The following is a 26,361-nucleotide window of genomic DNA, read 5'->3' on the forward strand; positions in this document are numbered from 1 at the left end:
GTATTTATGGGGGTCTACATATGACTGGTGAGGCCTAATCTGGGACCTTAAGTCGCCGTAACTTAAGGCGACTTTGGGCGATTTATAGCCATGTATCGTGTGCAAAAACGCAAGAGTAAATTAGAACACTTTTGCCGGTTGTTTACCTACCATTTTGTTTCATATTTAATCGATCCTAGGGGAGGCGTGGTGGCTTAATGGCTGATGCTTTCGAGTCCGGATTGAGCGGTCCAGGTTCGTGCCCTGGCTGGAGAAATTGTGTTGTGTTCTTGGGAGAGACACTCTACTCTCACAGTGCCTCTCTCCACCCGGGCGTACAAATGGGTACCGGCAAATTTAATGTTGGGGGTAACCCTGCGATGGACTAGCATCCCATTCAGGGGTGAGCAGAATATTCCTCGTCGCTTCCTGCTACAGGAACCAGGATTAGCTCCGCCCTGATAAGCCACTTGGCTCTTAGGCAGACAACTTTTACCTAAACTGTCAGTTTGAAACTATTGCTACGTTTTAAGAGCCACTGCCAGTAAATATGGAGAACTTGACGACAAGAGCGAAAAAACGAATTTTCTTTTATTGCGTCAAAAAGACCCTTTTGGTGAAGTATTTTCAGAAATATGCGTTTAAGGTTCCAACGAGTTCACGTTTGGTGAAATCTTGGAAATTTCGAAATACGGCTTCATCAGCCAAGATGACCGATGGAATTTATGTAAAATCGAGCATTTTCAACAGGCCAGTACAGAAAGAAGCAAACATGCCTTGATTTCTCCGTTTTCTCCTTAGTTTTAGTTTCCATTGAGAAGATATATCAAACACAGAAAACAGTGTTTGACCCCATTGCTACGCTTCTTATTTTCAATTCTCTTCTGGGCGTTTCGAAATGTGGTCAAACGTGGTCTTTCGTGTTTTATATATTACTTTTACAATCGTAACAGTCGTAAGAGGAAAACCCTTCAAGCAAATTCTATGTTATACCAGGAAAAGTAATTTCCTTTCGGAGAAATTCAAAAGGTTCTCCTACCTAAGAGCTCTCTGCCAGTCATAGCTGGTTATACAACCACAAACAAATCTTATGCACAAGGACATTTATTTTGTGGTACATGATAACTTACCTTCTTCTCTTTGTTTAAAAATCTTAATGTCTTCTTCCAGCCTTGAAAAATTCAAAAAAACAGCTCAAGCTTACCCATACTAATGGGTTTTCAAAACGAGGGGTTGTCGTGCCAAAGTGTACGTTTTGAGTAAACGCCACAGCCGTAACTCATGCATGTGTATGTGATGTCAACGGCATCAGAGTTTTTGCTCTCCACTCTAATCCGATAGGGCTCCGTTGTCAAAAGTTTTTCCGGTTGTGAGCATTGTTTTAAACGCATGTATTTTCAATCGCATTAGTGTAGGCGGTAGGCGAAAACGCTTAAGAAACTGTGCATTTCAAAAAAAAATGCATTAGTGTTAGATTAGGACTCTTTAACTTTATAATTTATGTAAATATATCTTAAATTGGATCAATGGTCTATGAACTTTCTGAATTTTAAACTTACTTTCAACTATTCGTCTGCTTTTCTTTTTCTCCTCCTTAGACTCTGTGGGAAAAGTAATTACCAGGCTTTGTAAAGGAAAGGTTTGTGTAAACAAAACAATCATTTAAATAGGCCCAAACTGGATGCCTTGACACAAATTAAACAACAAATTGTGTAATGCCAAAAATTGCCAATTAACCAAACAGTTAAGTTATCAACTGTAAATTTTTTCAAACTTTAAGGTTTTGTTTCGGTCTAAGTTAAATCTTATTTGCTATTGAATTGGGTTATACAGTGGACTCCCTTACAACGACTCTGCAAGTGATAAATTGTTAGATTAACAACTGATCGTAGCAAGTGTGCGTATTAGTTGATATCTACTGGAGCTAAACTGTTGCCATAAAAAAAACGAATTTCTGTACAGTGAAAAGTTTAACGTACCTCTAATCCTTCTCAGAAGCTTCAGTCTGTCTTGATTGTACTCTGATTAAAAAATGGCCATTTTCGTGTTTTATATATTGCTTATATAATCGTAAGAGTCGTAAGAGGAAAACCTTTCAAACAAATCCGATGCGATACCACAATTTAAAAGCTAATTTCTTTCCGTAAAAATTCAAAAGGTCCTACTAGCTAAGAGTTTTACTCTCTGAAACTAAACTTTTGCCATTTATAGCTAGTTAAACAGCAACGAAGGAAATCTTATGCACAAGGACATTTATTTTGTACTACATGATAACTTACTTTCTTCTCTTTGTTTAAAAATCTTAATGTCTCCTTCCTGCCCTGAAAAATTCAAAACAAAACAACAACAAAAAAAACCAGCTAAAAGTCTACCCACACTAGTGATGTGATGTCAACGGCGTCAGAGTTTTTGCTCTCCACTCTAATCCGATAGGGCTCGGTTGTCAAAAGTTTTTCCGGCTTTGAACAGCGTTTTAAATGCATGCTTTCTCAATCGCGTTAGTGTAGGCGGTAGGCGACTGAACGCTTAAGAAAGTGGTCGTTTTCAATAAAAAATGCATTAGTGTGAACGGGGCCCTAATCATTATTAAATTAGGACTCTTTAGCCTTACAATTTATGTCAATATATCTTAAATTAGATCCATGGTCTATGAACTTTCTGAATTTTATTCAACTGTGCGTTGGCTTTTCATTTTCTCCTGCTGGGACTCTGTGGGAAATGTAATTACCAGGTTTTGTAAAGGAAAGGTTTGTGTAAACAAAACAATCATTTACAAAGTCCCAGACTGGATGATTGACACCAATAAAACAACAAATTGTGTAATGCCAAAAATTGCCAATTAATCAAACAGTTAAGATATCAACTGTAAATCTTTTGAAACGTTAGGGTTTTGTTTCGGTTTGTAAGTTAAATCTTATTTGCCATTGAATTGGGGTATGCAATGGACTCTCTAACAACGACTCTGCAAAAGGCAAATTGATAGATTAACGACTGATGTAGAAAGTGTGCGTATTAGTTAATATCTACTGGAGCTGAACAGTTGCCATAAAACATCTATTTCGGGACACGTTCCATCATGCATATATCCTGTATATATACCTAACTCATACTAGAGTTTACATTTCGTAAGAACATACCTACGGATATACATATAGGAAAGACAAACTCCGCGGTAAGGCGTTTAGGAAACAGGCGGTAAATTTCGGCAAGGTGTGACATATTTTGTGCGTGATATAATTTTGGGATCCACAGTTTTAGTTAAAACTGTGGGCCCCAATATTTTCTTTCCTATATGCATATCCGTAGATGTGTTCTTAGGAAATGTAAACTCCAGTACGAGTTAGGTATATAGACAGGCGCCTCTTGTTGTATTGTTAAACTCCCTGACGAAGTGTGCGTTAGTCACACGAAACGCGTAGGAGAAATGAAGAAGTTATACAACTACAGTTCGCAAAGTGCTGCTCACTAATGAATTTTTTATTACGTTTTCCCCGCTCCTTTCTGGTTCCTCAACTGTGCCGCTAAAGTAACTAATTTTGTAAATATGGGGGCTTACGCCGCAAAGTGTAACAACTACCGCAAATGTAACATTAATGCAAAATGTAACATCTTTTGACGCAAAATGTAACAACTTTCGAGGCAAAATGTAACAACTTTTGACGCAAAATGTAACATAGTACATTGGCCTGAATTGTTACAGCTTTTCAACCCAAAATGTAGGAACTTCTTTAACGCGAAATGTAACAACGCAAAATGTAACAACTCTGGTCTTAAGAGCGACTCTCTATAGGGACCGAGTGAGATTGAAAAAATGTGGCACAAGGTTGGAAAAATGGACCCCTTGATATTTTGTCCAGAGATACATACCTATGGTATGCTAAGAATCGTGATATAAGTCTTAGGTTCTAGAGTTTTTACATTTTTGAGAAAATTACGAAAAACCGTGGACAACTCGTGAAGCCGAAAAATCACAGAAATGAGGTCAAATTTCATGATCAGATAATCGAACTCGCGTGAAGACGCACAGCAAATTTTGGCTTTCCGTAGTTTATAATGTTATTTAGGAGGTATTGCTAAGCTGCCTTGATGATAATTTAGACTTACAATTGTAATTCCGAATTCCTGGAGAGCAAGCGAAGAGAACCGAAATTTCTAGACTTTGAAAATCAAAAATTCCATACCGTTTTCAAACATCTCAAAACATACTAGGTATTATGTAGAATTCTTTCAAAATTCAATTCTAGCAAGTACAAGAGCTGCTTTTGAACGTGATATAATTTTTTTCTTGGCAAAAGTTATTTCTGAGACGAGCGGCTCTATGTTGTATTGTAGGTTTTAGAGACACTTTGATCAAAGACAGCTTTTACGGGTTTTTACAAATTGAAGTGCACATGCCTTCCATGTAAGTGATGACGCCATGTATTGTGTGTAAAAACGCAAAAGTAGATTAGCACTCTTTTGCCGGTTGTTTATCAACCGTTTTTGTCATATTTAATCGATTCTCAGAGTCCCTTAGGTCATATGCAATTTCTCGCCTTTCAAATTTAGAACTGAGATAGTTTGGAGCCAACCCGTGTAGAGACCTATAAACCATCGTAGCTCTTTGAATTTCCTGCTGGCAAGCTAGATTTTTCCACCCTACAAGTTTGGTAGAGACACTCTACTCTCACAGTGCCTCTCTCCACCCGTGCGTACAAATGGGTATCGGCAAATTCAATGCTGGGGGTAACCCTGTGATGGACTAGCAGCCCATCCAGGGAGGAGTAGAAATATTCTTCGTCCCTTCATGCTAGAGAAACCAGGATAAACTCCGGCCTAATAAGCCACTTGGCTAGTATGCAGACTTAACTTTTACCTAATCAGTCAGTTTAAAACTATTGCTACGTTTTAAGAGCCACTGCCAATAAAAATGTAGAACTTGACGACAGGAGCGAAAAGTCGAATTTTCTTTTATTGCGTCAGAAAGACCCTTTTGGTGAACTATTTTCAGAAATATGCGTTTAATGTTCCGACGAGTTCACATTTTGGTCAAATCTAGGAAAGTTCGAAATACAGCTTGATCAACCAAGATGGCCGATTAATTTATTTAAAATTGAGCATTTCAACAGGCCAGTACACAAAGAAGCAAACCTGCCTTAATTTCTCCGTTTTCTCCTTATATTAGTCTTAGTTTCTATTGAGAAGATATATCAAACAGACGAAACCCCCTGAGTGTTTGACCACATTTCCAAACACCTCGACGTTCGACAAAAATGCTTTGCTATGCGTCTTATTTTCAACACTCTTCTGGGCGTTTGGAAGTGGGGTCAAATTTGGTCTTTCATGTTTTGTATATTACTTATACAATCGTAGCAGTCGTAAGAGGAAAACCTTTCAAGCAAATCCGATGTGATACCAGAAAAGGTAATTTCTTTCCGGAGAAATTCAAAAGGTCTTACTGTCTAAGAGCTCTACTCTACTGGAGCTAAAGTTTTGCCAGCTATAGCTAGTTATAAAACCACAAACAAATCGTATGCACAAGTTAAGGACATTTATTTTGTGGTACATGATAACTTACCTTCCGCTCTTTGTTTTAAAATCTTAATGTCTGCTTCCAGCCCTGAAAAATTCAATAAAACAGCTAAAGTCTATCCACACTAGTGGGTTTTCAAAACGACGGGTTGTCGTACTAAAGCGTACGTTTTGAGTAAACGCCACAACCGTAACTTATGCATGTGTATATGATGTCAACGGCGTCAGAGTTTTTGCTCTCCACTCTAATCCGATAGGGCTCCGTTGTCAAAATATTTTCCGACTCTGAGCAGCATTTTAAATGCAAGTATTTTCAATCGCATTAGTGTAGGCGGTAGGCGAAAACGCTTATGAAAGTGTGCGTTTTCAGACAAAAATGCATTAGTGCGAACGGGCCCCAAATCATTATTAAATTAGGTCTCTTTAACTTTCATTTATAATTTATGTAAATATCTGGATAATAGCAGGCGAGAAACTATTTTTTAAGAAATGGACAACAACTTTAAGTTTAAAACAAGTTAACAAATCGAATGTGGTTTGGCGTGGTCTATACTCTTTTATATGATAACCCAAGTTATTCTCGCATTTTGAATGGTCCTCGCTTATGATCTATTAGAGGACAGACGCACGATTGACGTCATCATTACAAAGTTTTTGCCTCTGTTTTAAAATGGCGTAAAGGTTTGAGAATTTAGATAATATTTTACATGACTGGGCAAAAGATTAGTACAAAAAAGTCTTGTCGAGGCATTGAACAGGTACGAGAAGCATAGTCTAGCAGGAAGAAGAAAGATAAAGCCGTTTCTTTTTGAGAAAATGACTCAGAAAAAATGCTCGAGCAGTCTCAGTCGGTAGTCGACGAGACTACACAAACACAAAATTGGTCTTGGTAAGCCGAGAACCATTGCTTTATCTCGAATTTAAGAAACCCAATAAACAAAATGTTTATGAGATTAATTTATTTAACAAATTTCAACTTTTCTCAGTCTCAAAATAATTGTTGACACTCTGATTGATGTCAGGAATGAGACCTCAAAACCGCTTCTTAAAATCAGCTAAAACTAGATGTAGCTCTCGCTAAGTGCCAACGAGCAACCATTCAAAACAAATACTAACTGGCAACTTAAAAAAACAGAGCCATGTTTTGTGCACGTCACTTTTTTGTAGTCAAGTATTCAAAACAACGTCAAATGTCTTAAATTCTGATGTAAATTATTTGATTGACAACGCAGAATCGCCAAAACGAAAATAACATTCTTGGTTTTAAATCATCGTGATACTACGGTTTCAGCTGTAATGATAACTGACATCGTTTTCTTCCCTTTTTGAAAATTATTCGGAAAATTGAATAATATAACAACAAAAGAATACAGAACAAAAATGAACCCAACAATAACTTTTTATATGGTACTATGCAAGTCAGATTTACACAAACTTACATGTCTTTCGTGTCAAACAATATATTTAAGCTATAAACAGTAACAATTTCAATTATTTAACGTCCTCGGACAAAGAACAATAGAAGTCTACGTTTCAATGACAAACAGCTTGGTTTGAGGATTTACAGAAACTTACATGCATTTCGTTCCGAGGCTTGTTGTATAGATTAGTCAAATCTCTAACATATGAGGATAAACAGTAACAAAATATTTCAATTATATAACGTCCTTTGTAGTCGAACAGCTGGCAAAGGACATGCACAAACTGTTTGCTTTGGGATGCTTGGGCCAGTCGGACGTTAACGGTATTGAACAATTTCAATTATATAACGTCCTCTGAGAACGAACAATCAAATTGTACATTGTAATACTCGCACAAGGGTATTGCACAGTTCACAGAAAATGAAGAAATCCGTTTTGTACAGACTTACATTTGCCCGCTAATCAGACTTTTCTTTTGGACATTTAAAGGAAATGACCTTTGTTATTTTTGTTGTTTGGACATTGTAAACCAAACAAACATCTTCTAGAGACATCAGATATACTTCGATGTCGTCGATTTCATCTTTTAAGAGTGCCTGCCTGTAAAAATCAGACAAATTCTTAATTCGCGGCAAGGGTCGAGAATTCGATTTCGCTCATATTTTTATGGTAGATAGGCTAGGCATGACAAAAACTACTGGGTAGTTTTTTTTTTTGGCAAAATGTCCTTTTATTTCAAAGAAATATACAAATTACCAAATTCCGTTAAAATCGTCCTTTGACGCACCATTTTATTAAACAAGTTTAAGAGCCTCGCATGCAAAACCACATCATTCTTCCGTCTTTAAAACGCTCAAATATTTTTGTGCAATGCTTAAATGTGTACTGGGTTGATTTTAGGGAATGTTGCGTTGTCTCTTTGGGTGCAAAATAATTAAATTTGGAAGACATGTATTTCATTCACTTAAAAGTACTTCGTGAGTATAACTAGTTTCCACCATGTGCGAAACCTTTAAATGGATTAAGCTTCTGGTGGTTGAATCGCAGAAGGATGTTCTACAGATTCCTGTAAAAATTTCTTTGGGCAAATGATTGTGAGCGACGCGAGAGCTTTTCAAAGTACGTTAAAAATGCAATATTTGACCATCCGTCGTCACATTTCAAATTACGGATTAGACGTATATTTTAGCATGCGCCGAATGACTTGACCTATATTAAGCTAAAATAGACACAGAACTGATAATTTGGAAATGTTTTAACCTTATTTGCTGTAAAAGGCAGGTCCAAAAAGCCGATTTGACGTGTTTCTCTCACCATTCGTCGAACCTAAAGCAGTAAAGTTTGCTTCTGTTTACACAACGTCCGATGTACATCGCCTACTGTCAACCTATTATTGGTCGAATACCATGAATCTGTGACCATCTTTCGGCGCATATGATCACCACTGCATCTAAGTCAGAAACGGCTAAAATATTACGTTTGATCGATTGCTGACCGTTGCTGATAAGCGTATCGGCGCAGCACAATCTTACAGGATTATTTGTTCGTCACGCAATGCTGTCACAGCATATGGTGCACATTTTGATCTATTTTGTATAGAGCACTCTCAGGATAAATGAAACAATTTATTCATCGTTTAACTGTTCATATATATAATAATATGTGTATATTTATATAATCGTATTTTATATTTATATTAATCCATTTGAAGGTTTCGCACATGGTGAAAATCAATTGCTGGTTTTCAGTGTCACGCAATTCAAAATAGATCAAAATAAAAATCAAAACCGGTCAACAGATAAAGTCCAGAATCTGGGAAATGAAAGAAGGTAAATATGCAAAGACTCTCGCCAAAATTCTGGTCACAACAATTTTTCTTATGCGAGATATGCGGAAAATTTTTTTACCCAAATTTATAGAGATTTGTATGGAGACGCCATGCTGGTGCCCATCCGTATGGGCACCAACATGGCGGGCGGAAACCAACAGAAACATCTGTCACTGACTTTTGCCACAAAAGCGTGAATTTATCCCTCGAGGAACTCTAAAACATTAAAAAAGAATACTTTTTCTAAGACATGAACTGTTGAGATAGCCAAGTTCCCCTAAATAAGCCACTTTTTTAACTATCATGACAGCTCTCTAGGCCGTCATGTAAATGCCGCGTCACGCAAAAGTTTAGAAATTTAAACGTAGTGTATTACAAAACCAAGAACCCATTCGGAGCGAAAATTTGTATGAATATTAGTTTTCAGCAGCTCCTATACATTATTTAAGTAAAATCTCAGGAAGATCAATAGTTTTGTAGTTCGAATTTTACTGACGTCATGTGAAAACCAGCTATTATTTTTACGAAGTACTTTTAAGTGAATGAAATACATGTCTTCGAAATTTAATTACTTTGCACCCAAAAAAACCCGCAGCATTCCCTAAAATCAGCCCAGTACACATTTAAGCACTGCACAAAAATATTTGAGTGTTTTAAAGACGGAAGAATGATGTGGTTTTGAATGCGAGGCCCTCAAACTTGTTTAATAAAATGGTGCGTTAAAGGTTGATTTTATCGGAATTTGGAAATTTGCATATTTTTTTTGAAATAAAAGGATATTTTGCCAAAAAAAACTACCCAAAAGTTTTTGCCATGCCCTAGCCTATCTACCATAAAAATATGAGCGAAATCGAATTTTCGACCCTTGCCGAGTTATGTTCCATAGTTATGGACAGGGACGCTTATGGACAAATTAGATCCAGCCAGCAGGGCTTCTAGTTGCTCTGTGAAAACCAGGATCCAGATATCTTGGTTGGTGTTTCCCTCGGACTCGGTGACGCAAAGTTTTGCTGAAGCCTCAAGTTTGGTATCCTTCGACCTCTGTCGTGTACCACAATTCTCACATTTCAGTGTGGTGCACGTGAATGATTCCGCATCGTTTAATCCTTTTTTGCATACTTTGCAGGAACAAAATATGTTCAGCTTTGATACCAAATTGAACTCCGTGGCGGTTATTTCTTTTTCTGGACTTTTAAGCATACCTGGTCCAGTCAGTGTTTCAACTGTTTGTGTCGTAGGGTTTGCTGTCGTGCTTGGTGATGTACTCAGATAGGTAGATCCTTGGAAATTTCTCACCGTGAGGTTGGTGAAGGAGTATGAGTTACCAGTTGCTAAGGTATGCACAAGTGGCTCCCAAATGTGAATCATAGACGAGCCAGTTTTGTCCTCTAACACACAATCTTCCTTCACATGGACTGTTGCCCCAGTGGATCTGAGAACAACAGCCTTGAGATCTTCTTTTCCCATAGTGAGGGAACCACTGATATTTACTTTCTGGTTTGGGTGCAAATTCTTTACTTCAGACACGGTAACTGACATGACAGCACTTGATTCTGCCGCACTTTCAAGCTTTGGTTGGTCGATGCAGCTAAATGACACATAAGCCTGCCTTATGTACGGCTGATTGTTGGTTGAAAATGCATTTGCTATTTTCTTTAACAACAACGTTCTTAAGCTGTACTGGGCTGTTTGTTTCCTCGAAATGTATCAAGGAATCGTGTGTATCAACGCTAAATGTAATACCAACCGTAAATGTAATAAAAATTAATTCTAAATGTAATACTATCTGCAAATGTAATAAAAATCAACCCTAAATGTAATAACTTATCCCACCGTAAATGTAATACAATTTAACGCTAAATGTAATAAGCTGACCAACCGCAAATGTAATACAAGTTAACCTTTAATGTAATAACACGTTACTAAGGGTGGCAAAGGCGTAAGTGGCATCAATATCATTAGTGATATGATATCACTTCAATAGATTATCAGATTACCCAATCACGGTTAATCACCTTTACCAACTAAACCGTTAGGCAGATTACCCCGGGGGGTTACTCCCATACAATACCTATACGGGTATGAATACGTTTTTATAATATGTTTATTTAATTTACAAATAAGTTGTGATTATATATGAATGATAATCGTTGCTATAAAGTTGTCATTATATCAACTGTACCATCAGTATATTCTTATCTGTTTTATCATACTACCGTCTCATCAAAATCTTTAGAACACAACCAGAAGGACTTCTAATAATAGCCCACTTTCAAAAAAAGTGTAAACCTGGAGTGAGTATGGGTGAGGGATCAATTATGGGATCGTTTGGCGGCGCTCGCACATTTGTTTTCAACCTCGTGCTCCCCCAAACGATCCCAGAACTGAGCGTACGCCTTCTCTCGCCCAGGCTTCCACTATTTTCGAAAGTGGGCTATGTAATTGCGCGATCCGCTGCAAAGAATTTCGGAAATGATGTTTGCAAATGCTCGACCATCAGAAGGGCTATTTTCTTGAGAAATCTGCAGAAGTTACCAGTTAAGCTTTGACCGGAACTATGCAGAACCTTAGCAATGTTCACAAAAATCACCGAGACTTCAAGTGATGCCCGGTAACCGTAAGGGAGCTTTAACACTATGTTATTACATTTGAGGTTAACTTGTATTACATTTACGGTTGGTCAGCTTATTACATTTAGCGTTAAATTGTATTACATTTACGGTGGGGTAAGTTATTACATTTAGGGTTGATTTTATTACATTTGCGGTTAGTATTACATTTAGAGTTAACTTTTATTACATTTACGGTTGGTATTACATTTAGCGTTGTTATTACATTTAGCGGTGATACAATCGTGGACATGAAGATTAAAGCCTACCAAACGTTTCACTTTAGTGGGTGAAGTCTGAAGCGGAAACCCGTACCACTGATACTTTGACTTAAGGGACTTCTTAATCGGACTGAGGTTGTGAACAAACCCGTGCTCGTTTGCTGTAAATAAACAATAAAGATGGGTAGATTATGAGTGAGAGAATTACGTTCGATTGCTTTGATGATGATGATGATGATGATGATTATGATGATTATGATGATGATAAATAATTTTGGGGGTTTGGATATTTTTTGAGAAAATCACACATTGCAGGTAAGGTTTGAGTCATAAGGGAGTCGGCAAAAGCACTCATTATTACAGAAAAAAAAGCAACAACAACAAAATTGCCTTTACCTATCGCGGATAGGGTAGTCAGGGGCCAAGGGGCTGGGTTGCTACAAAATAACAGGGACACCAGTTGTCCCTGTTTAGACCTACAATCATGGACAAAAGTCTTGGGACAAATTTGCACTTGTGGTGCTTTTTCACACGCGCCAAACAAACAGTCACTCGTGAGTTCAACTACACTTGCTCAGCCCCTCCCCCCACCCCACCTACAATGTTGGACATTTCTCCAGAGTTTCAACATTGGATGGGGTGGGGGGTCGGGGGTGGGGGCAGAAACGAATTTTGAAAAGGATAACAGTGCTTTTTCAAACTCCGTTTTTAAAACACAGATAATTCATGCAATGACGCCAGTGGCCCAAGGAATTTTGTCCACCATTGTAGACCACTTAGAGGCATAAATACTTATTAGATAAAATTGCAATACTTACAATAATTCCTCTTGCTTGCCATTATCTGCAACAAAGAATAATGTTTTATTAAATGCATAACGTCAAACGAAGAAACAAAGGGGAACGCAATCATTTGAATTTGGATGTTTGCTTTAGCTTTTGCAGAACATGTTTTACTGGATTAAGTCAAGCTTACTCAAGATGTCCATATTTAGAAGTATTTTTAGATAAAGAATCAAGTTTATTTTCTTCTAACTATCTATATTTCAAAAATGATGATTTTTTGCGAGCTTGCAGCCTTCAAATGTCATTGGCTTGATTATGAGATCTTTGAGTTTTTTTACTCTACCAAGAGCAACGTATGTCATACCAGGTGAACTCTCTGAAGGACCGGGATCTACCGATGCTTTTTTAACAGTTAGACTTTGGTTCTTGTGAATAGTCATAGCCTATGCTAGCTTTAAAGGAAGTTGTTGTCTTTCATATTTCTGACCTACGTTTTGAGAAATCTGGGTTATTGGACAAATTGGAACGCATCTTGGAAAACTTGCAGTTAGACAAGGTCCACTATAGTCTTCATCAAACTGAACAAGAACACAAATAGGTAGAGCTGGAGGAGTTTGGCCATTAGCATAAACAAAATCTAATACAGTTCCTAGTGCACCATTGCAAAGACCAACTTTCGTCCAGATGTTCATAGTGAGCATAACTCTAGCACCTTTAGCTAAATATATGACAGGTTCTAATCCTCCCATTTCATCAGAACTTAGCGTTTGAGCACCACCTGAGTGACGGGCTTTAATTGTTGCTATTGGCTGGTTCATATTTTTTTTATTTGATCAAGTTCATTTCTGCAACTTTTGACTTTAAATAGGATAACCTTACAGATGATGTTAGGAATTCTTCAATATTTGTTACATTTTCAGGGGTTCTAGACAATAATTTCTGCCAATCTGCTATAGTGGATTTTCCATTACGTGTTCTAATGAGAAGATCTCTAAAGCAGCCTTGGTCATTACTTTTGCCATCAACTCTATGATTCACTGACAATGTGACAACTTGTTTGAACTCTTGATATATGAGGTGACCCTGGATCTGCTTATCTGATTTCGGCAAAGAATGGAAAAGTGGTTTATCACCAACTGGAGATAACTGTGCTATATCACCCACCAGAATAATAGAATGACCACCAAAGCTGGATCGGCTAGACCTGTAGCTTGCCTGCATATACAATCTATCCACCCAAATAAGCTCTGGCCAACAAATGAATATTCGTCTATAATCAAATATTAAATGTTTTGTAAACTATTCTGAAGTTGTTGCAAAGCTATTCCTTTCAATTCGAAGAGTCTTTTTTAACCAATCGGTAGTTTGAGAAAAGAATGCAGTGTTACACCATCGATATTAAAAGAGGCCTTTCCAGTATATGCTAGTACTTGACATTTTTTCTTAAGAGCATTTCTTACAGCATCAATAACATAGCTTTTTCCTGAACCTACAATTCCTTTAATAGGCAGATGCAATGGCAGTTCTTTGCTGCTGTTGAAGTGATTTAAAATGATGGTATGCCAACAATTGATCGCTACTAAAACTCGAAATATCTATTACTCTTGATGATATCTGCCAAATTGGTTCATTTCAATTTTTTTGAGTATTTAACCAAGATGTCACAGAAAGTAGATCAACATCCTCAAAATGTTCACTAACGTTATGCCAATATCCTTCAGGAGCTAACTCTGAATTATATTCAGTACTTGTGCCCAACTCCTGTATATTCAGTTCTGACATAAACTTCCATTCTTTCTTTTCTTCCTCAATAATTTCTGTGTCTTTATTTTCATTTTCTAGATTAATAGCTGCTTTTAAGGCACTCAATTTTAATTCCCAGTCAGGAACACTGTTCTTCTCACGATCACTGCACAAAAAATTCATCCAACATGCTTTGTAAGTTTCATCGCACTGTTCAAGATTGTCCTAAGCACTGTCTGGTACATGCTGCCAAGGTTTATATTTTAGCAGCTGATATTTACAGAACAGTCCATAATGCTGATTGTTAGAATTTGAAGAAAATTTGGGATACGTTTTAACTATAACAAGTCGCTTCCTCTTTTCGAGTTTTGAGTTTTTGCTTACAAATGTGGAGGTAAATTGCAAAAAGTTATATTCCAGTGCTTGTATGTCTGGAAATATCTTAATAAACTTTTCTCGTTCGGCATAAATATCCAGCACGGATGGGATGGTACAAAAATCGTTCTTTCTCGACACCTGAACTCTCCGTGAACCATCAAGAGATGCGTTTACCACTTCATGAGTTGCACTTACACATCTGAGTGAGAGTAAATGATGCATAACTTCTTGGATTGAATAGTCTCTTTGTCCTACACTTTTGATCATAATTTGCTTTAAAATGTTATGACTGTCACTTGTATCTGACATTTTACTTATAACGTTGGTGAATGCATTATTTAGAACTGAAGAAGCTTTCTCTCCTTTTGATGTGTACTTCACAAGATATTCCAAACATGCCTGATAATCTACAATAATTTGAATATCGCAATTTGCTCTCTATCCTTGGAGTTGCAGTGGTTGGTGACGGTTTAATCTTGAATCATTTCGCTTAGTAAAAATAGTTGCCCTATACTTTGTTTTTCCTGATTTAGTGTTTATTGCTTCAAAATCTATTCTTGTCTTGGCACAGTTTTCAAAAGGGAATTTGAATCTACAGCTTAAGTCATTTTTGTTACTTTCTCTTAGACAATACTTAGTACTGCACATTGTATGCCTCTCGACAGAATTCAATAAATTCACATAGTCTTCTTCTTTTTGTTTGTCGTTCAAGGACAGATAGGGTGTTTGACATGGAATTTTTTTTTGGCATGGATGAGAATCAGGCTTGTTTGGACCACCCTTCTTCTGGAGAACATGGATTCCAAGTTGTTAGTATAAAGTCAACATACTGACAAACAACAGACTCAGCTCAAATTTCCTTTGTTACTTTGATGCTAAAAAAACGTTGTAATGCAATTTCAGTCAGTTCACAAAGTCCTGGATCATTATTCAATTTAGTGATTCCATGGCAATGAATTGACCCTCTCTGAACTGCGTACTCATATCTGTACCAATGCCAAGAAGTCCCTAACGACTCTTTTAATCAAAATTTGACAAAACGATCTGTTCGCTCAGTAAAAAACCAATCTAAGATATGTGGATTTTCAAGAACATTTTGCTGCCTGATCGCTGGTTTAATGTGTTCAGAGTGAGGGTCACAAAAAAGTTCATGAAATTCAGGCCAATGGTAGTCAGCACAAGATAAAGTGAAAAAAATTGTGGGAGGTCCTACTTGAGCAATGGTAGCCCGCAAATCTTCTTTAGCTTTGTGCCAATAGCTATTGCTACCAGTAACATTTTTAGCATAATGCATAAGCTTAGACATTAAAGTGGAATATGTATTCGATTGAAGCATCTGTTGACTTAACACCGCCAGTGTTTTGCTTTAAAAAAATGTTTCCCTGACTAAGGAGTATGTGCCTTTGAATCATATTGAATGCCCAATAAGCAAACCGTGGGTGATTTGCAAACCTGTATGTCCATTTACCATTATTATATTCAGCAAATTTAATCAAATGTTTTATTTTATCTCCAAGGGTCACATCACGCATTGTAGCACTGTTAGTAGGATCTCCTTCGCCATCTGGAAACAAAGTAGGAAATACCATAGTAGCTAAATATTCAATTTTAAACTCATTCAGAGGACTTGAATTCCTATGAGGCCAATTGACTTTGTGGTTTTGTAATAACTCATCTGTAATCAGCTGCTTCTGTGGCTTAAGCTGTACAGGGTTAAGAATTGTGCTATTCAGTTCTGTGTCTTCATTGAAGGGTATTTCATCAAGAGGACCTCTGTCTGGATCAATTTCATCTTTACTGTTCTCAGTACAATCGATCTTACGCAGCTCAGTTGGAATGCCATCAGAAGGCAACAAAGCCAACAACTCATAATCAATAGTGATATCCGTATACACAGGGTTATGTTGAACTAACCAGTGCAGAGCCCAGATGACCTTTCCACGTCTCACATAGCCTGCGAACGCAGACGTATTGTCGGTTGTCGCTTGTCTCCGCCGAAAATAACGTCTGCGAACCCGAGCCAGGAAACGATTTCTGTAACGTAATGACTTTTGTTTCTCTTTGGCCAATCAGATTCCATGATAGACAGAAACTCGAGTGCTCCTCGCGGCGAATACCTAACGCAGTAGTTCTGGGATTCTTTGAGCTAAACTGTGATTGGCTTAGAATTCCTACGTTACAGAAATCGTTTCTTGGCTCGGGTTCGCAGACGTTATTTTCGGCGGAGACAAGCGACAGCCGACAATACGTCTGTGTTCGCAGGCTACGTCTCACAGTGAGATCTTTATAAGTATTATCCTTGCCTTTGACTGACACAACCATTACTGGCAGCTCAGTAGGGTATTTTGGCAGTGAATTTGCCAACTCCTGGATATCTTGAGAAAGTTAATACAATGGCCTTTATATGCTTTTTGTCCACCTGGTTTTGTATAAACAGAAATCACTGGGAAAACACGTGCTATTAACATTTCCTCTAACCGTGTTAAACCTTGCAATTCATTTGGCACTTGTGAAGGTGTCATTCCACTCTGAGATGAAAATTTTTTTCCCTCCATTCTTGTCACGTGAACATCTTGAGCAGATATAAGGAGATTTCTTTTTGCTTTTTGATGATAATGGCCATGCCTCATGGCAAACTTCATACATATAAATTTTGAATTTAAGTGAATTATGAAAGTCTTGCATGTTTTTGATAGCTCATTTCTGTACATGAATTGGTCCTTTCTTTATACTGTCAAATTGCGATAAATATGTTTCTTTGTCAACATTATGCAGTGGTTTATCTACTATTTGCCAGGTTGTAAATTTTCTTACTGGTTTAATTTCATCAAATTTAATGTCTCGCCTTTTCTGTCTGCACTTCCTAATTTGCACATTTTGTTTTTTCAATCGTGCTTGTTTCTCCTCCTCTGTCTCATTATCTTTTATTCTCCTTCTCTACGTCCTCATGTATTCTTTTTATTTTTCTTGTCTAGAACGTTTTTCACTCTCTGTCTCCTTAGCTTTTTTAGCAGTTTTGTAATTCTTCACATATGCATTCACTACATTAAAGTTAAGCTTTCTTTCTCCATCTATCAATCTGTTAGTACTTATTTCTAGTCTCTGTCGTTTTCTGGGTATATGAACTTCTTTCTTGAAATCATCAGAGGCTTGGCATTCTTTATCCCCTAATTTTGGAAAAAAAATGCTCTGGCATTAATGTACATGAATCTGATGTATATTATCATCAACAAATGGCATGAGGGAACTTTCATAGGCAGCAAAATACCATCCATTGGCATGAGCATCCAAAACATCTTGAAATGTAGCATATTGTTGAACTGCAGTACACATATCATCATAATACAACCAATAAGAGCCACTGTTTATGGCAATGGTGAAATGGTGGCTTGCACAGCGCACAACAGCTTTCAATAAGTAAAAATTACCTAAGACTTCCATAATTGCTGGTAGACCAGTTTGACCAAAAGAAGTTGATGATAATTCAATTGGTAAAAAGTTTGGTGTGGTTACCAAATGTTGCAAAGCTGAAATATCACCAGAATGCCTTTGACATGAATCACAAAATAGTGGTCTGTTATTAGGCGGAGCAGCTTTTGAAACACAGTTTTTACACTCAGTGGGCAAAATATTTCGGCAAGTAATATACAAGACAATGGTGCTTGTAGTTTTCACTATTTGATTGTTACATAGAGTGCAACAAGTCTGATTACTTTGTTGAATAAGAACTAATGATTTCAAATCATTTGTTAAATCTCCAAATGTTTGCATGGTAAATATGTCACTAAAAACAGCATCTGCAGTCATTACAGAAAGTGATGGACAACCTCTGATCAGTGACCATACAGGCTCTCGCACGACCTCAACAGCACCAAGATTTTCCCTTTGATTACACGACCCATAGATAACTTCTGAATTTATTTTCCCATAGATCATTGTGGGCAGTAAGATTGAGAAAGAGTAACAACATAAACAAGAGACACATCATTTTCCAAACTTTTGTGCGTTATATTGCTCTACGTGTACCTTGTACTTTAGTTTGCACCAATGGGCAAAAAGTCTATGATTCGAAAACACACGTGATACGCTTGACAACAGTGGAATGAATTGATCAAGCTGACAGTTGATTTACAAAGTACTTTGTTTATTGTAGCTTGCTAGCTCTCCAAGGCACGCTCGCCGCTTAAACGTTAGGTTTGCTTTGAATTTGATTAACGTAAGCTTAAGTTAAGTTAAGTTAAATCTCAGTTGCTTAGATTGCTTTTGCTCGCTGGCGGTGACAAAGTTGGCTCACTGGCCGATGTCGAGTTTACTCTCGTGCGGTTCACTGGCCGATAGTTTGCTACAGTTGTCGTTTGTCTTAGCTTTGCTTTGATTGAATTCAGTTTAAAGGGGTCTCTCAATTTCTTTGATTGCTTTATGCCCGCTGGCGTTTTCTAGATTTGGCACGCTGGCCGAATTGGGCACACTGGCCGAGTTTGGCGCGGTGGCCGAGTACTCTTTTGCCTCGCTGGCCGATTGTTGAGCTTGCTAGCTCGATAAATATACCACAATGGCACTTAACTAAAGTACACTCACTTAGAATTGGAAATAAAAACAAATAAAACTTACAAAAGCAGGTGAAAATTACGTTGTTCTTACCTCAAACTTGATCACAACTCCGCTCAATGAATGCCAAAGCTGCTGAACATCGACGATCACAACCATGCGGGCTTGACGTCACAATCTCTGCGCACTACGATTGGTCCGTTGTAAGACAATCGACCTCTTTCCATTACGTCATTGGAATCTCAGAAATCTTAGCTTACAAGCATGTCTCTCGATCACTCCATATTTTTTTCCGCCTACACAGTACTTTCGCACGGCTCTATAATGCTGCCGCCTCGCCAGCCTCACGTCTTCGTTCGGCTGGCTCGTTGGCGATAAACACATAACGTTGCTTTCCGATGCGAATGTTTCAGTCCGTTTCAGGGCAGAGCAGCGAGCAAAGTATAGCTCACTACAGCTCACGGCCAACTGTATCACAGCTAAAAGGTGTCTCCGACACTATTTCAAACTGATTTGAGAATCACCAACCACAGACGACACAAATTTCCACCATCACTAACGCTCCTTTCATTAAAAACTCGAATCGAATGGCCTCCAGGTTGACCGCAACCGCTAGTTTTCCGAGCGTATTTTTTCAACTCCTGCGATATTCAAGGCAACGTCCAAGCTTTTCGGCTCACAGGGCTGCACTGATGACAAAAACTGACTTGACTTATCCAGCATTTTCTTTAAGATTTGTAGATTTCGCAGTTCAATTCTGCTTTCGCTGTAAGTTTTCATTCCACGAGAAGCGACGCTCGAGTCAAGTTTGACAGTGGCGTGATTTTCCAGGACCAATCGCAATTCTTTGCTACGTATAGCAACCAATGAGATTGCTTCACTTTATATAGACAATAGATTACGTCAGATGGCTTTTTCGTGTTCACCAAAGTGGGTGAAGGCAGGCTTTCGAGTTATGTTGAAAGATTTTGAAATAAAAAAAGCTTTATCTGTAGTAAATTGTTTCGTTATTATATAAAACAAATAGATTCCATGTTGCCGTGGGTCTGTTCAGTAATAGATCAGAGAAGACGTCAAAATGTGATAAGAACATCAGTGACTTACTCGGCTATTGCCTCGTGTGCCACTTTTTTGTTTTTACCACATTTTCACGTCATCTGTGATCTATTACTGAACAGACGTACGCGTCATCACAGTGGTCAAAATGTTGTGGACTCACTCGGCTGCGCCTCGTGAGTCCACAACAAATTTTGACCACTATGACGACGCGTACTCGTACAGAGTACAGACCACACTAAACCACATTCGATTTGCTTTTTACCATAATATCAAAGATAACGAAAGAAATCTTTGTCAATATTTGTTTACAATTGAAAACACCGACTCGGACTTGAAAGTGCACGCGCTGCATTGTGCAAATGAGCTACTTGTACGCGTTAGACTTTCCTTTCAAAAACTTTTGCAAACTCGCTCAACATGCAGAAACAATAAGAAAAAATGTTTGGGAAAAGAGTAATGACGCGTAATCGTTGTCGATAAGAGTAGAGACCACGCTAAACCACACTTCGATTTTCTTTTACCACAATATCAACGTCAAAGAAAATGTTTTTTTGTTTTTTTCAGAGCGCGAGCTGAAAAAGGCATTGCGCGACACATTGACGCGAGCAGTGTGGTATGGACACTTATCGACAACGGCAAATTAGCCAATCAGATTGCGAGATTAGCAGCAATTGTTGTAAAAACATGTTTCAATCGTTCAATGATCATCTTCAGTTTTGAATTCGTGCACGAGTTCGGTTGAATCAATACAAGCAATGGCGTATAACTAAAACGTGATACAATTTAAAATTTCGAAAAAATTAACGTACAATTTTAAGAAGCGCGAGACATGGAATAACACTTGCGCGAGCACTACACTTCTTAATACAAGGAAGAAAATTGTACAAACTAGAACTAATTACAATGATTATAACACAAATGTTATGAACAAAAAATATAAAATAAACCGGTACTAAATAAGTGTATATACATAAAGAGTAATATCAGAACGAGAGAGTTCAGTCAGCATGTTTCAGCTGCTTATTTAAAGTTGGATTCTCCCATTTGATGTGCATTGCTTCCTTCAACATAAGTTGTAGTTTCTTGGGTGCACAATCCACGATGGAAAAGCACTGCTTATTAGCTAAACACCAACATGCCTGGGATTGCTGCAAATGCTGATATACGTGTGAGTTCCTGTCCCTGCTCAGATGCTCACGAACGCCCATCGAGAGATGTCGGCTAGTCTCGCCGATGTAACAGGCATTACATCCCGCACACGAAAACTTGTAGACAACGCGCGAACGGAGATCGAGAGGGACAGGTTCCTTAGCATTAAACATACTAACAAATTTAAAAAAAGAAAAAGCTAACTTAATTTCAATGTTTGTACAACAATGCTGAACGAGTTTGTGTAGCCTTTTCTGTGTTTCTCCAGTGAAGGAGCCTACACTTAAATAAGCAGCTGAAACATGCTGACTTAACTCTCTCGTTCTGATATTGTTCTTCATGTATATACATTTATTTAGTACCGGTTTATTTTATAGTTTTTGTTCGTAACATTTTGTGTTATAATCATTGTAATTATTTCTATTTTTTTTTTACTGTTTTCTTGCTTGTATTAATTGTAGTGCTCGCGCAAGTGTTATTCCATGTCTCGCGCTTCTTAAAATTGTACGTTAATTTTTTCGAAATTTTGAATTGCATCACGTTTTAACTTATACGCCATTGCTTGTATTAATTCACCGAACTTGTAAACGAATTCACAACTGAAGATGATCGTTGAACGATCGAAACATGTCTTGTTTTAAACTTAAAGTTGTTGTGTATTTCTTAAAATTATGTAAATATATCTTAAATTGGATCAGTGGTCTATGAACTTTTTGAATTTTAAACTTACTTCCAACTATGCGTTGGCTTTTCATTTTCTCCTGCTGGGACTCTGTGGGAAATGTAATTACCAGGTATGTAAGGGGAAGGTTTGGGTAAACAAAACAATCATTTACAAAATCTCAAACTGGATGACTTAAAACAAATAAAACAAAAATTGTGTAGTGCCAAAACTTGCCAATTAAGCAAACAACTAAGTTATCAACTGCAATTTTTTTTTTTTTTTAACTTAAGGGTTTTGTTTCGGACTAAGTTAAATCTTTTTCGCTATTGAATTGGGGAATACAATGGACTCTCTAACAACGACTCTGCAAAAGTTAAATTGTTAGATTAACAACTGATGTAGCAAGTGTGCGTATATATATGTTATTTGCTGGCTGGGAGGTCCGTATAGCGAAAAACTGTGACGGCCTCGGGCAGCATTTTCAAGCCCGAGGTCACAGTTTTTCAATATACGGACCGACCCTACGCCGGCAAATAACATGTTTATGTTGTTGTTGTTGTTGTTGTTTTTCTTCTTTTTTCTTTTTTTTTTCCGCGATAAATTGGTTTTACAGATTACAAATGAGTTTGTTTACGCAACTTTGTCATTGAATCGGCTTCCGCGCCGTCTACTAACGATTTGTAAAAAACTTTTCGCAACGAGCGAGTAACTCGATGTAGCGAGTAAAGATGTAATAAAGAACAGATTTTTTTCGAACTACTTTATATTAGTTGCATTTATTTCACCAGTTAAATTCTCCAAAATTTGTTTCTGCGGTGTGAAATTTCCTGCGAAGTTTGAAGTTTTACTACAAAAACAATTTCTCTCAGTCGTTCCTTTTAAAATCACTTGAAATCAGACTTTTCTACCGTAATTTGAATGGCGGAAAGCGAGGAAATTCGTGAAGTGTATTCCACAGAAATTCTCCTAAATACAGGAACGATCAGAGAGGTTAACTCGACTGAAATTGACTCAAATTTTACGGCGAGAGAAACAGGATTCCGCGCCATTACAGCGCCAACCTACAAACAACCAAGCAAACTCTCACAACTTCAAAACACTCAATTGAATTTACTTACAGTGACTTTCCTCGCCATTTTAAAGTGAGCAGAGATGAACTTGCGTTGACTAATCGTCGATGGATGTGTAAAAGAGGCAAAAGATTGACAATTACCGCTAACTTTTAGGAGCGAAATTTAGGCAGTGGGGAAAAAATCCGGCCCGTGGGCCGCATCGTAAAAAGCTGGACCGGTCACGTGCGTATGATTAGCCAATCAAATTCGAGGATTAAGGATTCCGGCCCGCTCAGATGCTTGAGAAAAAAAATAATAGTTAATATCTACTGGAGCTAAACTGTTGCCATAAAACATGACTTTCTGTTCAATGAAAAGGTTAACGTACCTTTAAGCCTTCTCAGAAGCTTCTGTTCGTCTCGATTGCGATCTGGTTAAAAAAAATGGCCATTTTCGTGTTTTATATATTACTTATACAATCGTTAGAGTCGCAAGAAGAAAAGCTTTCAAGCAAATCCAATGTGATACCAGAAAAGGTAATTTCTTTTCGGAGAAATTTAAAAGCTAAGGTCCCACTGTCTAAGAACTCAACTCTACTGGACCTAAACTTTTGCCAGTTACAGCTAGTTATACAGATACGAAGCACATTTTATGCACAAGGACATTTATTTTGTGGTACATTATAACTTACCTTCTTCTCTTTGTTTGAAAATCTTATATTTTGTTTCCAGCCCTGAAAAATTCAATAAAACAACTAAAGCTTACCCTCACTAGTGGGTTTTCAAAACGACAGGTTATTGTACTAAAGCGTACGTTTTGAGTAAACGCCACAACCGTAACTTATGCATGTGTATCTGATGTCGACGGCGTCAGAGTTTTTGCTCTCCACCCTAATCCGATAGGGCTCCGTTGTCAAAAGTTTTTCCGACTCTGAGCAGCGTTTTAAATGCATGTATTTTCAATCGCATTAGTGTAGGCGGTAGGCGAAAACGCTGAACGTGCACCTAACCCCCAATTTTTTTTTTTTTTCCGCTAAAATGAATTTACTTGTTATTTGAAATACTTCTGCGAAAGCATTTTTGGATTCGTTTAAATCCTCGATTTTCTGTGCCCCGACGAAATCTCGAAAATAGCTCCAAAACAACGCCGTTTTGTTTCGCGACCGAGTTTGAGGAGAATGGGTTCAGCGGCTATTGTGACGTCTACCCAGGAAGGTTGAATATCTCACGCCCTCTCATTTCCTTCAGGATGGTGCAATACACATTCGAAAAGTGCGAAGAAACGCCTTCCAGAAGTGCTATCGGCTGTTGCAGCAATATCCCAGATTTAAAAAAAGATAAACTGTACAATTTACTGGCGATGATCGGTCAGTGGTACAATAAATACATAAACGAAGATTAATTTTGTCGAACCGAAACAAGCGAATTGAGTCTGTGAGAACCACTGAAGAACTCTCATTGGAATTTTTTCCGCAGTCTTTATGACGCTATTTTCCAAATTTTCCGCTTAAAGCCAACCAGCAGTTTGTAGAAATACTACTCCAATTCCGCAGTAACCGACAAAGTTGTGTGATCAAGAAGCGTTACTACCGATACACTGAATGTGAATAGGTCGCAACTGTACGCCGCCAACCAACACTTATTTCTCTTTCGATTTAGTTAAAATTCGAAGATTAATTTTTTTTTTAATTACATGATAACAAAATTGTTAGACTCACAGAGGTTTTCGAAGGTTTTGAAGGTTTTGAGCTTGACAATTTATTAAGTGACACCGTAGTCGCGTAAACATCAGAAAAAACAAGTTGAGATTTCATTGTTTTGTACCGGATATTTGATTGGCTGGAACTGAAAATGTTGGAATCTATTGTTTCAGTTCCGCCATCTGATTGGTTTTCATTGTCTGGGTGGCCCCGGTTTCAGTGAACGCACTGCAAAACGTGTGCCAATGTGAAATCGGTAACTGTATGAAATGCTTCCTTCCGCCTTGCTTCCCGCAGCTTCAAAAATACAGGTCCAAACAATTCTACGATTTTCAGTCGATCGAAGCCAGTGTTCTGGAGGTCATCAAGTCTCGAAAACTGCAACACTTACGTCGCTCTTATAAACATGAGGCATTCCAGAAAGTAAAACACAAACTGGATTTCATAGAACAACCATACCTTGACAAAATACATTCTCGCTAAGGACAAATGTAAACGGGCTATAAACACACGTGGGAATCTTGTGTTTAGGTGACGAGATTACCATCCAAAGCAGTCCTTGCGTTTTCTTTCCTGCTTTTCGTTTGCCTGCTCCTCCACGTCGTATCTAGCTTTCCATTCCTAATATACAAGCAGCCCGTCCGCAAAGAATTCTTCCCCGCCGTCGCTTGAAATATTGCAAATTGCCCTCAAAGCTCTGAGCATTGAGTTCACAGTTGTCGAAAGTGCTCGATCGAAGTTTATTTCGGAGTGTTGCGAATCGAAACTAAACTCTGACTCCAGTGACGAAAAGAAATGATTCTGAAAAAAAAAATTGGACGTTTTAGACCCAAAATATATTGGAACAATTAGTTTTGTTTTCCATTTTCTCGAGCAAATACAGAGAGCTGACTAGGGCATCATTGTGTTTGGTTCCTGGGTATAGGTCATCAGGAATCGCCGCCCCAAACTCCCTGAAACGCAGTCGCGCAACACTTTAAGCACGACTTTCAAAGGGCATAGAAAATCGAGGATTCAACCTAATTCAAATGTTTTTTTTCTGCCTGAAAGCTTTGAATAACAAGTGGATTCGTTTTAGCGAAAAAAGATGCTGGGCTTAGGTTCACTTTAAGAAAGTGTGCGTTCTCAAACAAAAATGCATTAGTGTGAACAGGGCCCAAATTATTATTAAATTAGGACTCTTTAACTTTATAATTTACGTAAACGTATCCTAAATTGGATCATAGCCGTGCGTTGGCTTTTCATTTTCTCCTACTGGGACTCTGTGGAAAAAGATAATTACCAGGTTTTGTAAAGGAAAGGTTTGTGTAAACAAAACAATCATTTACAAAATATCAAACTGGATGACTTGGCATAAATAAAACAACAAATTGTGTAATGCCAAAAATTGCCAATTAACCAAACAGTTAAAGTATGAACTGTAAATTTCTCTCAAGCTTTAGCCCGGGGTTTTGTTTTGGTCTAAGTTAAATCTTGTGTCCAATGGACTCTCTAACAACTTTCTAAGCAGCTAGAGATCTTTTTCCTTTGAGGTGGTGGGTGTTCAATAGTTATTAAGTTAACTCTTTTCATCTTCGAGGCTTCGTCCAGACTCAATCATCAAATTATGTTCATTAGGTAAGTTGCTTATATATAGTAGCTCCATCATTAATTACCTCACACATTGTCCACAGTGACATCACTAGATACAGAGATACAAGTACACGTACAAAGAT

The 26,361-nt window shown here is 37.8% G+C and overlaps 1 protein-coding gene and 2 pseudogenes across 11 annotated transcripts in view; all 3 read right to left on the reverse strand.

The window, feature by feature from the left end:
- The window catches only part of LOC110066525 (caspase-3-like), an 81,249-nt gene that overhangs the window by 13,147 nt on the left and 41,741 nt on the right, over positions 1 to 26,361 (reverse strand). For 5 of the 10 annotated variants that reach the window (XM_089284341.1, XM_089284344.1, XM_089284339.1 and 2 more), the window contains 7 exons: positions 23,639 to 23,680; positions 23,336 to 23,377; positions 21,962 to 22,003; positions 5,537 to 5,578; positions 2,259 to 2,300; positions 1,959 to 2,000; positions 1,539 to 1,580 (listed from right to left, as the gene is read on the reverse strand). In XM_089284341.1, the coding sequence (XP_089140467.1) occupies positions 1,539 to 1,580; positions 1,959 to 2,000; positions 2,259 to 2,300; positions 5,537 to 5,578; positions 21,962 to 22,003; positions 23,336 to 23,377; positions 23,639 to 23,680 (294 nt within the window). Of the gene's footprint in view, positions 1 to 1,538; positions 1,581 to 1,958; positions 2,001 to 2,258; positions 2,301 to 5,536; positions 5,579 to 21,961; positions 22,004 to 23,335; positions 23,378 to 23,638; positions 23,681 to 25,105; positions 25,546 to 26,361 lie in introns of those variants that run through there. The other 5 variants (XM_089284347.1, XM_089284346.1, XM_020773756.2 and 2 more) reach the window with 4 other exon arrangements.
- On the reverse strand, positions 6,874 to 21,955 carry LOC110066549 (uncharacterized; annotated as a pseudogene). The gene is made up of 5 exons (XR_016205893.1): positions 19,117 to 21,955; positions 12,388 to 12,412; positions 11,598 to 11,730; positions 9,640 to 10,460; positions 6,874 to 7,507 (listed from the first exon to the last, which is right to left on the reverse strand). The product of XR_016205893.1 is annotated as an uncharacterized LOC110066549 (transcript).
- On the reverse strand, positions 14,146 to 19,117 carry LOC149114787 (uncharacterized; annotated as a pseudogene).

Source organism: Orbicella faveolata, unplaced genomic scaffold (genome assembly GCF_042242905.1).
Source record: "Orbicella faveolata isolate gen_17 unplaced genomic scaffold, um_ofav_v1 contig_13, whole genome shotgun sequence".
Lineage (NCBI taxonomy): Eukaryota > Metazoa > Cnidaria > Anthozoa > Scleractinia > Merulinidae > Orbicella > Orbicella faveolata.